This window comes from Microcaecilia unicolor, chromosome 3, assembly GCF_901765095.1.
Source record: "Microcaecilia unicolor chromosome 3, aMicUni1.1, whole genome shotgun sequence".
In the NCBI taxonomy this organism is placed as follows: domain Eukaryota; kingdom Metazoa; phylum Chordata; class Amphibia; order Gymnophiona; family Siphonopidae; genus Microcaecilia; species Microcaecilia unicolor.
In genome coordinates, this window is record NC_044033.1 from 198,078,536 (window position 1) to 198,091,456 (window position 12,921).

General features: G+C 46.9%; 1 protein-coding gene across 1 annotated transcript; it reads left to right on the forward strand.

The window, feature by feature from the left end:
- Positions 1–1,274: 1,274 nt before the first annotated feature.
- Positions 1,275–8,395, forward strand: LOC115464912 (beta-1,3-galactosyltransferase 2-like). Its single transcript, XM_030195290.1, has 3 exons — positions 1,275–1,412; positions 6,106–6,290; positions 6,739–8,395. The coding sequence occupies exon 3, from the start codon at positions 6,775–6,777 to the stop codon at positions 7,795–7,797; it is 1,023 nt and encodes a 340-aa protein (XP_030051150.1). The 5' UTR covers positions 1,275–1,412; positions 6,106–6,290; positions 6,739–6,774; the 3' UTR covers positions 7,798–8,395.
- The last annotated feature ends 4,526 nt before the right edge of the window (positions 8,396–12,921 follow it).

The following is a 12,921-nucleotide window of genomic DNA, read 5'->3' on the forward strand; positions in this document are numbered from 1 at the left end:
ACATAAGAGCATGGTAAGTACTCTCAAGCTAATTCTGCATTAGCCATTCTACGCTGTTTCCCTATAATGTGCTATCTCCCCAAAAAATTATATAAAAAATAATGCACAATTATTATTATTAATGCACAATTATTAAAGGAATCCTGCTCAGAAGGAAGGGATCCCCAGAAGCTTAGCCGAGATTAGGAGGCAGAGCCGGTGGGGGGGAGGCGGGGCTGGTGCTGGGCAGACTTATATGGTCTGTGCCCTGACAATGGCAGATACAAATCAAGGTAAGGTATACACAAAAAGTAGCACACGTGAAATTATCTTGTTGGGCAGACTGGATGGACCATGCAGGTCTTTTTCTGCCGTCATCTACTATGTTACTGGAGGATATAGTAATAGCGGTTAGCATATCTGGGTTTAAAAAAGGTTTGGACAAATTCCTGGAGGAAAAGTCCAAGTCTGCTATTGAGACAGACACGGGGAAGCAACTGCTTTGCCCTGGGATTGGTAGCGTGGAATGCTGCTGCTAATTGGGTTTCTGCCAGGTACTTGTGACCTGGCTTGGCCACTGTTTGGAAAACAGGATACTGGGCTAGATGGACCTTTGGTCTGACCCAGTATGGCTAATCTTATGTTCTTATACAATTCCACCAGTGTACATAGCACTGTACATCACAGAACAGTGATTATTATTTATAAGGCTCCATCAGTGTACACAGCACTGTACAGTCCCAGGGCAATAATTATTATTCATAATGTATCAGGAGATAAACAGAAATCAGTGCAGTCCCCAATTTAGACTGGACTCCATGCAAGCTGTAAAGGATCAGAATGAATCTCTTTACTCCTGTCCACCAACCATCCCCACTCCCTATGTGACCTCTAGTCACTGCAGTGTCCTCTGCTTAGCCTGTTGGCAACATGGGGGTATTCTTGGCCACTGCTGTTTTTTTACTTTAAAGTGTCTGACTGCAAGATGCTCCAAGGGCTCTGACAATGCTTACTAAATCTGTGCTCCAGATCCAGTGAAACCAAGATCACACAGTTCTGGCTCTGGTTCTGCACTGGTATGGGGTGGTAAACCTAGCGCTTCCCCCTCCCCCCTCCCTTAATCTAGAGGTGGCTATGAAGCAACTCTTTCCATGTGTGTCCTGTGACGCCCTCTCTGTCTATGACTGACACCCATCAGCTAGGCTGTGTTAGGCTAGTGACTGCCTGGCACTCACCTGTTCACCTGAGGAGGAGGAGGAGGAGGAGGAGGAGGAGGAGGATGCATAGAGCCAGCCTCCCACGTCTCCAGCAGTCAACATCCTGAAAAGTATCAGTAGATATGCAGGAAAGACTCTTAAACCTGGCTCTGGCACCACTGAGTCTGGAACTGGAAGGAGGAATCGCTGAACCAGCTGCCAGACAGCTCCACCAAGGTACCAGTGTTGGTCTGGAGGAGGGTGGGGGGGCGAATCAGGGTGAGTGCAGCAGAGCAGTTAGTGATGGGGAGGGGGATCAGTGTGTGTGCTTGGGGAGGGTGGGAGAGAGAGCGTCTCTGTGTGATGAGTGGTCAGGGTTGTTTTTTTTTTTTTTTTTTTTTAGCAAGGGGGAAATGTCTGGCGAGCCCTCTATTACCTGGGGAATAGGATAATAAGAGGACCTCTTTTGTACTGGAGGGGCTAGGGGAGGGGAGGTACTTGAGGATACTGTTCTTGTAGGCATAGTGAATATTAATTAATGAAGATTCCCAGTTCAAAGCTTTAGTGGGTTAGACATGAGGAGTGAAATTCAGCCCCACAGTCTGCAGCCATATTCCCCCCCCCCCCCCCCCCCCCCCCGAACGAGCTGCTAGAGACCAGGAGAAACTGAGAAAGGCTTAAGGGAGCCCCTAACACACACACCACCCGGGAAAAAGAGGAGATCCCTGACCCCCACCACAGGAAAGAGAGGAGGGTCCCTGACACAAACACAATACCCCCACCTTGGGAAAGAGAAGGATCCCTGACACACACACCTCCAACCCAGGAATGAGAAGGGTCGCTGACACACACACACCACCCCCAAACTGTGAACAAGAGGGGATCCCTGACCCCCACAAGAAACAGAGGGGGTCCCTGACACAAACACAACACCCCGGGAAAGACAAGGGTCCCTGACACAAACACACCACCCCCACCCCAGGAAAGAAAAAGGACTGACACACACTACCCTCAACCCAGGAAAGAGAGGGGTCCGGGTTTGAATAGCTACAAGGTGTCCTGGAGCAGCTCAAGCCCCAACCCACCGGCAGATGCTCCACGGAGGCGGCAGCAGCAGGAGCAGTGGCAGAGTCCTGGCGTTTTCACTGAATTCAATCTGAACAAAGCTCCTTCGACAGATGGCAGCAGCAAGCAGTGTCAAAGAGATGTAAGGATAAAAGAGGAGAGAGGAGAAATGGCAAATGAACTGCAGAGGTGAAAGCAGAAAAGAGGCACTAGAAAACCAATGTGATTGGAAAATTAAATGCACAGACACCAAAAAGAAGTGGTATTTTATTTTGAATGTATTCATTGGACAATGCCAACTTTAGGAAATGTGCTACTCTGATGTCTTTGCATTGTACACAGTACAAGAGGAAATGCATGTACGGTCTGTGCCCTGAAGAGGTCAGGTACTATGTTCTATTTCTGGAGTATCCCACTGCATGCAGTCTCAGATCTGAGAGTTTTTGGTTACATTTTTGTCTGCATATTTATATTTCTAAATTGTGGTCCCTTGTTCTGTATTTGGAGAGGAGCCTGAGGGACTGAGGTGTGGTATTCTGCTAGTGTTTCTTGCAGTGTAAGGATGTACTTCTCTTCCTTGTAGCTCTGCCTTTTCACCTGTGTTAAGTGCTGTTAGGGTAGGATAGATTTTGCTATAGGATCTGACTGAGGCAGGGTTTACATTATGAATACATCTGGCACTTGACACTATTATTACTTACATTTGTATCCCACATTTCCCCATCGATTTGCAGGCTCAATGTGGCTTACATACCGTCATAGGAGCCAACTCGGTGGCTGCTGTGGGTGCTTGAGCACCCCCAATATAGAATAAATGCCTTGTATGTATCCAGGGAGGGGTGATCTCCACTGGGGGTAGCACCCCCAAAAATTTTAAAAAGGTGGCTCCTATGCATACCGTAAAGCAGGGGCGTATCTGCAATCCAGCGGTAGGGGGGGCCAGAGCCAGAGAGGGGGGGCATATTTTTGCCTCCCTCTCCCCCCACCCCCCCGCCACCGCCTCTCTCCACCCCCTCCCCGCCGTCAACCCTCCCCCGCTGCTTACTTTTGCTGGCGGGGGGCCCCAACCCCCGCCAGCCGAGGTCCGACCCGCAATCTCCATATTTCGTCTTCCTCCGTGGCCATGTGCTTCAAGGAAGTAACGCTGCAGTGCTGATTGGTTGAATCCAGTTCGGCGTCTGACGTCACTGCGACGTCAGACGCCGAACTGGATTCAACCAATCAGCACTGCAGCGTTACTTCCTTGAAGCACATGGCCACGGAGGAAGACGAAATATGGAGATTGCGGGTCGGACCTCAGCTGGCGGGGGTTGGGGCCCCCCGCCAGCAAAAGTAAGCAGCGGGGGAGGGTTGACGGCGGGGAGGGGGGCCAGGGCGAAATCTGCGGGGGCCCAGGCCCCTGTGGCCCCACGCAGATACGCCCCTGCCGTAAAGGCGTTCACCAATGCCGGTATGAACAAATACAGTAATGTGGTAGAATAAGGTTTGTGTGTACAGACACATTAGGGAATCCTAGAGACCTGCGTTCACTGGGACTTTACAGTGCTCCTGCAATTGAAGTGAAATTCCTGAACAGTTGATACCTAACCAAACAAGACAGAAAACAACCTGCACTAGAAAAAAAAATGCAAACTGAAGCAGAAATATCTGATCAAACACATTTGTTATTCAGAGTTAGTCAAAATAGTGCTATTTTTAAACAAAATTGTTTTGTCTCTAACTTATCACTTTAATAGTCACATATGATCTGAAAATCTTGATTCTAGCAGCATACTAGGAAAATGTTAAGAATGCAGCTGGTATTCTAAGGCCACCTCTTTTGGAATGAAAAACAGTTTAAAATATAAGAACGCCTCAGTAACTCAGTTCTGCTATACTGACTCTCAGAAAGGGGAGAGGGGTTGAGCAAAACATTGTGCCCCGACCTTTTACTTAACCAAAACAGATTTCTTCACTCCAAGAGACCTGGTCCCTCTCCCCTTCTTACTAGACTGTAGCCTTTGCCCTTTTCCTTGGGGGCTTAATTTATGTTTAAGTATGGGACAACTGCTACAGCCAATCCTAAGCCCAAACCTAGCTTCTGAATAATGGGGGTCTTCTCACACCCACTTGCTCATTAAAAAAGAAAAAAAACCTCACACCCTGGTAAAAGGTACTTGCTGTATAGACAGCCACATTCTGTCCATGGGAAGACATGTAGAATAGTGGTAGCCTTACTCCAGCCCCACTGCATGTGTTAAGGGTGTTCAGGATCTCATGAAGTTATTAGTAGGGCAGCAGAGAAGTTTGTGAGAGTCGCCATAGGAACCTACTGGGTGAGGTGGGGGGGGGGGGGGGTCTGGGAGGGACAGCACAGTAATCATTTTTACAGGGCAGCACAAAAGGTAGCACCAGCCCTGGAAAAAGGCATTGGTAAAGTGCTTGAAATAGCTGAGTTTGTCAATTGATACCCACAACACTTGACAGCATAAGAACAGAACAATAACCATACTGAGTCAGACCAATGGTCCATCGAACGCAGTAGCCTGTTTCCAACAGTGGCCAATCCAGGTCACAAGTACCTGGCAGAATCCCAAATAGCAGCACCATTCCATGCTACCAATTCCAGGGCAAGCAGTGGCTTCCTCATGTCCACCTCAATAACAGACTATGAACTTTTCCTCCAGGAACGTGTCCAAACCTTTTTTTTAAACTCAGATATGCTAACTTCATATTTCTAGGATAAGCAGCATAAAATCTGTTTTACTCTTCTGAGATCTTGCCAGATACTTGTGACCTGGATTGGCCACTGTTGGAAACAGGATCTTGGGCTTGATGGACCTTTGGTCTGTCCCAGTATGGCAACACTTATGTTCTTATGAAGGTGTTGCATGACCTAGAATAGTTGGGTTAGTCCTTGTTTTAAATTACATTTATGAGATTTTGTTATGTTTTTTCAGTTTTGTGTCTATGTGTGGGTTGTTTCTGTGCACATGAAAATAATAATATTTGTAAATCAAAGTGTCAGGTTTATTATTACCACCTGTAGGTAGGTCATCTAGGCAATCTTCACAGTGAAATAAATTATGAAAGCAAGCTGATGAAAAAAAAAGAGACTGCATTGGTATCAGTGGAAGAGTAGGTAGTAAATGGAACAAGTAAATGGAACATTATCTGCTCTACACATCAGGGCTGATCTGAATTCCCCCACCTCATCCACTGAAGCAAGGTTCAGGGATTAAATGTTTTAGGGAACAGGTGCATTTTCAGATTTGATTTAAAACTCAAAAAGGATGTTTAATAAGTTTGCACACATTCAAATGATTTCTGTGTACCCTGAGGTGGGAAAGTTTATCAACATACAATACCACACCTTGCTTTACCATGAGAATCACAAACCTGTGGTGTCTCAGTATTGCACGTTGCTGACTCCAAGGATAAAGAAATAATGCTGTGTGTGAGCCACCTCACAAGCAGGGTTAGACCATCGGGCCGCCATGGTGCAGCCTGCTGCTCCCAGACTGCATTGGGCCATCAGTGGACCAAATATATGTAAGCCCTAGGGTCACCACTAAGCTAAATAGCCCTCCGAGGCACCCCCTCCCCAATCTAAGTTTCCCCTCTAGCAGTTGCACCCACTCAGAGTCCTGCACCACCAGGAACACCCTCCCCTCAAGACATGAAAGTCCTACTAACCCCACCCCTGGGCCTGCTGTAAAAGGCAGGTCGCTCCTGTCCTAGCCAGCACCATAACCCAAAATGGTACCAGCAACTCCAAGCTGTAGTCTCACACTATTAGCACTAGGGTTCATGTTTCCATATAAAGGAGAGAGAGCAGATCTGTTTCACTATCCCTGATTACCTTCTTCTCTCTTTTCCTCCATAGACGTGCCTGGGAAGGACACAAGATCCAGTTTGGTAAAGCGGGGGTGTGAGTGTGAGGAAACCTCAGGATATCTGGTACTCTGCACTTGACCTAGGTGTAATACCAAAAATTTCTGGACTTCTTCTGCCTCATGCATACTACAGGGACAACACCTAAAGACATTCGCCTGAACCTTTCTAACCAAGGTAACAAACAAGTGCTAGGTCCTCTGCTTTCTTCACTGAATGCTAGTGCACAGAGCTGGGCAGTTCTCTGCCAAGGCAGCAGAACTGAGGAGCTGGAGGGTACAAAGGCTTTTCCCCAGTTAGGCTGGCTTCTCCATTTATCATAAATCCACAGAGAGGCTAACTAATGAAGCCATGATAAGAGGGACTGAACTACAGGGCTCAGACTTCCTCTGGGGAGTTTGTACATAAAATGGTCATATTATTAATGCATAATAAACAGTACCAGAAAGGGAAGATAGTCCATAATCAGGGATAGTCTTGGGGGAATCTCCATCATCAGAGGCCGAGGGATTTAGGGAAGCTTGTATGTCAGCACTCATGTTGTTTCAGGGTTTTCCTCCTCTGCCCTTTTCCACTGCTCTGTACTCTAGGCCTGCATTTCTAATGAGTCTATGATTCATTTCAGGCTGAAGGTAATCCTGTTCTTGCTCAGAGGTCAAGCATGAGGATGCTCCTAAGGCAACAATCTGCATGTCTCCAATTTCTCACTGCTCTGCTCATGCTCACAGCCATGTTCCTACTCTCGGTGGTTACCAGGGCAAAAAACAAGGACTGGCAACATGACAGACTTAAGCTCTTAACCCAGGCCAAGCCACTGCAGTACTCCACGATGGCACCACCACACACCAGGCACCCCCTCGAGGTTGTCTATCCATACGATTACCAATTCCTTCTGAATGAGCCAGACAAATGCAAGAAGGCACCATTCCTTGTCCTTCTGATCATAACAGAAGCCAGGGACACAGTTTCTAGAAATGCCATCCGCAAAACCTGGGGCAATGAAAGTTACTTTCCTGCAGTGCCCATTATAAGGCTCTTTCTAACTGGGAAAGATCCAATATTTACTGCCTCTGTGCAGGATACTCTTCAAGAGGAGAGCAACACATTCCAGGACATTATTCAACAGGATTTCTTGGATACCTATAACAACCTGACCCTCAAGACCTTGATGGGCATACAGTGGGTGAACCAGTACTGCCCCAATACCAGCTATGTCATGAAAGTGGACAGCGATACATTCTTCAACATAGACTACTTGGTACATGGGCTCCTCAGGCCAGAGCTGCCAGTGAGGGAGCGATATATCTCTGGCTTCATAGTGGCCAACACAGGCCCACTGAGGAGCAAGGCGTACAAATGGTACGTGCCCAAGGAGATCTACCCCAATGACACCTATCCCCCTTACTGCTCAGGGGTGGGCTATGTATTTTCAGGGGACATGGCTAAGAGGATCTATGATGTGGCTCAGGGCCTCAAAGTAATCAACATGGAGGACGTCTTCTTAGGGATCTGTCTTTATGAGCTGAAGATCAAGATCACAAAGCCACCCCCCAATATTTTCAATGGACATCGGATAGATTACAATAAATGTAGGTTTAAGAACCTCATCTTTGTTCACCATTACACCCCACAGGAGCTTCTCCAGATCTGGCCTGACTTCCAGACCACCACTGCCTGCTCCTGAAAAAAAATCAAGCAAACTGAACACGCTAAAGGTCTCCCAGAATCTTGAAATACCTGCAAAAATCCCCAGGTGTGCTTGGCTCATTATAAATTAAACTGATACAGATTTGAACTTACTAAATTACTGTTTCCAAATCTAAGTTCACAGGCAAATACAATCAGGCACATCAACTGGGTTCACAATCTGATACTAATGCCTATCACGGAAAAAGCTTTTCATTATGGCCCAGTACTGTCGGGCAACATGAGCAAATCTGGAGAAAGGTTGAAAACCCAGAAAGCAAGATATCATCCCCTTCCAATGAGTGTTAGAGCAATGCTGCCATCTGGTGGCAGTTTAAACTTTTGCAGACAGAATCAGATGTATGGAGCTCCATAATCTTGAACCCCTGCAGTTAAGATTTCCTTACCTTCAGAGCAGGATTTACTTAAAAGCCAGACAAGGTAGAACTTAGGGCCCTCATGCTTCACTAAAAAAGTAAAATGTGTTTTTAAATAAAAATTACAATAGAAAATAATAAATGTATGATTGCTCTCTGGCCTGCTTGTTTTATTTTTGAATTTTAAATTTCACCTAAAGGACATGATTTGTTTTCACTGCTTTATTTATTAACTTATTGATTAAAAAAAACATAGGGGTCCCTTTAATAAACCACATTCCATGCTGTGTACTTAGCGCAGGAAAAAAGGCTTACTACAGTGCATTAAAGCATTTGGCGGTCATTTGCCTGTCAGCATGTCCTAATAGTAACATAGTAGATGACAGCAGAAAAAGACCTACACAGTCCATCCAGTCTGCCCAACAAGATAATTTCACATGTGCTACTTTTCCCAACCACCAGCCCCGCCTCCCCCCACCGACTCTGCCTCCCAATCTCGGCTAAGCTTCTGGGGCTCCCTTCCTTCTCAGCAGGATTCCTTTAATAATTATGCTTTAATAATAATAATAATTGTGCATTATTTTTTTTTATAATTTTTTTGGGGCGATAGCACATTATAGGGAACCACCATAGAATGGCTAATGCAGAATTAGCTTGAGAGTACGCACCATGGTCTTATGTTAATTTTTTGCAGTTAGTACCACTAATAGGGAAAGTACTGGCTAATGCTTCTCTGGGTCCCTAACACAAGTGGATATATACCTGACATCAAAATCCCTTTTGGGAAGTATGAACTCCCCCTCAAATCACAAGTCAGGAGCCTTGGAATACAGCTAGATTAAACACTTACTCTGATTCCCCAAATCCAAGCAACCTTCAAGAGCTGCTTCTAATATTTGCAACAGCTACGTTGCCTCTCTCCTTACATCGAGAAGGTAAATCTTATCCCAGTTGTGCATGCCATGATAACATCAAGACTGGATTACTGCAATGCACTATACAATGGTCTGACTACAAAGGGCCTGCTCCAGCTCCAGTTGATTCAGAATGCAGCAGCAAGACTCATAGAAGGTTGTAAGCGACGTGACCACCTCACACCATTTTTGCAAAAACTTCATTGGCTACCAGTACAATACAGGGCTAAATTTAAAACTCAATGTCTGATCTTCAAGGCTCTTAAAGGAAATGGCCCCGAGTAACATAGTAAATGATGGCAGATAAAGACCTAACAGTCCATACAGTCTACCCAACAAGATAAACTCATTTTACATGGTATGTGATACTTTATACCTGAGTTTGATTTGTCCTTGCCATTCTCAGCGCATAGACTGTACAAGTCTGCCCAGCACTGTTCTTGTACTAAGTTCTGAAGCTAACGTCGAAGCCCCTTAAAATTTACACTCAAGCCCATCCCCTATCCAGTCATGATCAGGGCGTAGACCGTAGAAGTCTGCCCAGCGCTGTTCTTGTACTAAAAGTTCTGAAGATTCTGGAATCCTAAAGAGTTACAAGATTCCGGAATCCCAATTAGCAGCAACATTCCATGTAGAACCCCAAAGAGTAACATAGTAACATATATTAACGGCTAGTGTTAATATATGTTACTATGTTACTCTTTGGGGTTCTTGTAACATATATTAACACTAGCCGTTAAGCCCATCAAAACGGGCGATTGGGATGTGTTTTTTCCAAGGCCCCCTCCCCCCTGCAGGGCCCTCTGCCCTCCTTCCCAGCTGCAAGGCCCCCCTCCGTCTCTCCCCCCCAGCTCCAAGGGCCCCCTTCCGTCCCTCCCTCCCATCCAGCTCAAAGGTCCCCTTCTGTCCCTCCCTCCCAGCTCCCAGGCCCCTCCCCTCCTTCTGACCTCCCATGTCCAGAATCCTCTATTTCCCAGCACCAAGGCCCCCCCACACTCCCTCCCAGTTCGAAGGCCCCTCCTCCTCCCTCCCAGCTCCAAGGCCCCCCTCCAAGGTTGCCGATACCGCTCCCCCCCGGAGTCGCCGCAGCCGCTCCCTCCACCCGGGCCCTCTCTTTGCCACAGAACTTACAGCGTCGAAACCGCAACAGGCAGATCAGCTCCCATCGGCCTTCCTTCCCTGCCTGTGACCCGCCCTCGTGTGACGTAATGTCAGCGAGGGCGGGACACAGGCAGGGAAGGAAGGCAGACGGGAGCTGAGCTGTTGCGGTTTTGGCGATGTAAGTTCAATAGTGAAGAGAGGTCCCGGGCCGGGTGGAGTGGGGGCGGTAGCGACAGTCTCCTTGTGCAACTGTGTGTTTCCTTGAGTTCTGCCCCCTCCTTCCTCCCTCCTCCTCTGCTTTCCACGCCCATGGAGGCGGAGCTTGGACTCAGCGTTCGGGGTGTACTGCGCATTTGCAAGTGAGTATGGTCACTTGCCATTTATATGTTTGATACTAAATGACAGCAGATAAAGACCTGAACGGTCCATGTCCATCAAGATAAACTAATTTTACAAAGTATGCAATATTTTATTTGTAAACCCAACTTTGATTTGTCCTTTCCATTCTCAGGGCACATACCATAGAAGTCTGCCCAACACTGTTCTTGTACTAAAAGTTCTGAAGATTCTGGAATCCTAAAGAGTTACAAGATTCCGGAATCCCAATTAGTAGCAACATTACTACTATTAATTCTAAAGCACTACTAAACGTATGCAGCACTGTACACTTCCATGTAGAACCCCAAAGAGTAACATAGTAAATGACGGCAGAGACCTGCACGGTCCATCCAGTCTGCCCAACAAGATAACTGATTTTACATGGTATGTGATATTTTATACGTACACCCAAGTTTGATTTGTTCTTGCTTTTCTCAGGGTACAGACCTTAGAAGTCTACCCAGCTCCTGTTTTGTTTCCCAATTACCGGTGTCACCAACCGATTGTGAATTCGCAACTCGCCCATTTTCGTCATCCCTTCACTTTCTCCCCTGTAGATGTTACATTGTGTCATTTAATATTAAGACCACAGGGCCACAGATTGTGAACTGCAAAGAGAGGATATGAATATTGGAGCAGTCCCTCGATGCAGATCTCAAAACACAGGCCATGTCGGCAATGGATCAGAATACGTAAGTTACGGGCTGTTTCGATAAATGTTAATTTAGAGTGAGAAGATGCGCTGTCGAGATATTAAGTGTTAAGTAAAGCAAAACAGTTAAGCAAACTATACAAAATTATATATATACTAGTAAAAAAGGCCCGTTTCCAAAACCAATGAAACGGGCGCTAGCATGTGGTTTTTTTTTTTGTGTATGTGTCACAGAGTTATTTTGTGTGTGTGTGTGTGAGGGTGCGGTGTGTGTGCAGGTTGTTGATGTGTGTCTTTTTGTTTTGTTTTTTGCTTGGGGGATGTGCTGTGCTAGCAAAGTGGCTTATTGGTGTGTGGCTTTGAAGGTGTGTTTCTGTTGTATTGTGTGTGTGTGGTTTTGTCTGTCAAGGAGGTTTGTGGGGGGGTGGGTCTTTCTGTTGGTAAAATGTAAATGTGGTTGTAGGGGGGGGGGGTCAGCCTTTGTTGTGTTTTTTTTTTTTTTTTTTTTTTGTGCTGAGGCAGCAGTGTTGTTTTAGATGGGCGGAAGGTAGAGGAGCACGTTCTTTGTCGGTATTTTTTGGCCGTTTCAGGGCTGCTGTAGGGGAATGCTGGAAGAGAAATGTGCTGTTGGAAGCAGCGCCATCTTTTTCCATTGGGCTGGGGTTCTGGGCATCCTGGAGGTGGGTGACGGCTTGCCTGAGGACGGGGATGGTTGTTTTAAGTTGGCGGAAGGGAGAAGAGCACAGTCTCGGGCCGTCGGGGGGGGGGGGGGGGGGGGGGTGATCCGGTATGTTTGGTCCATTTCAGGCCAGCTGCAGGGGAATGCTGGAACATTTATACGCTGCAGGAATCAGCGCCGTCTTTTTCCGGGTACTCGGGGAATCCCCAAGGTGGGAGACAGCTTGCCTGAGGCTGGGGATGGTTGGGCACATCCTTGGCTGCTTCGGCAAAAAGGGAAGAGGAAGGGGGGTGGGTAGTTACCTGCAGCCGCCTGAGAAACCATGTATTCTTTGTTTTGTATTAGTTTGCATTTCTGTTGAAGAAAGTGGATGCCTTTCGAATGATGGAGGTGGTGTGTCGGTGTGCGGTTGTTTCGTTAGTTTGGCAGCCAGTCTCCAGCGATTCCTAGGCAGGGAAGGAGTACTCCTCCCCCTTCCTTGGTCGCTGTTTGCTGCTGGCTGGGTCGCGGGTAATCCTTCCTGCTGGGCCGCAGCTTGTCCTGTTCGGCCACGTCCCAGATGGTGATGGGCACGTTGTTTTCCCAAATATAGTCTGTGCTATAGGCCTTCTGGCACTCTTCAGTACTGGCATTAGGCACTTAAAAATTTCTCCCCCCTCCCCTGGTCTATTTTTGCACATACCCACAGCAGGAATATTCTTCTCTTGTTCCAGCGGTGGTTCTGTGCTCTCCGTGCTGCACAGATAATGAGCCATTCTGCTGGGGAATGCTCCTCCCTTATTGTCACGTAGTTTCCTCTGATTGGTCCGTCTTACGTTGCCTAGTGTTGCCTGGGAACGGTGTTGTGATGGTCCTTTGTGTTTCAGAATGTTGAGGGTGTTTTTTCTGATTGGTCCGTCATGCGAGGGCGGGACAGAGAGACATGGTCAGTGTTGTGGCTTCACCACCATGAATCCATGAACCCTTCAGTGAGTGACTGAGTGACTTCAGAACATTGAGGGTGAGTTTTATTATAGTATAT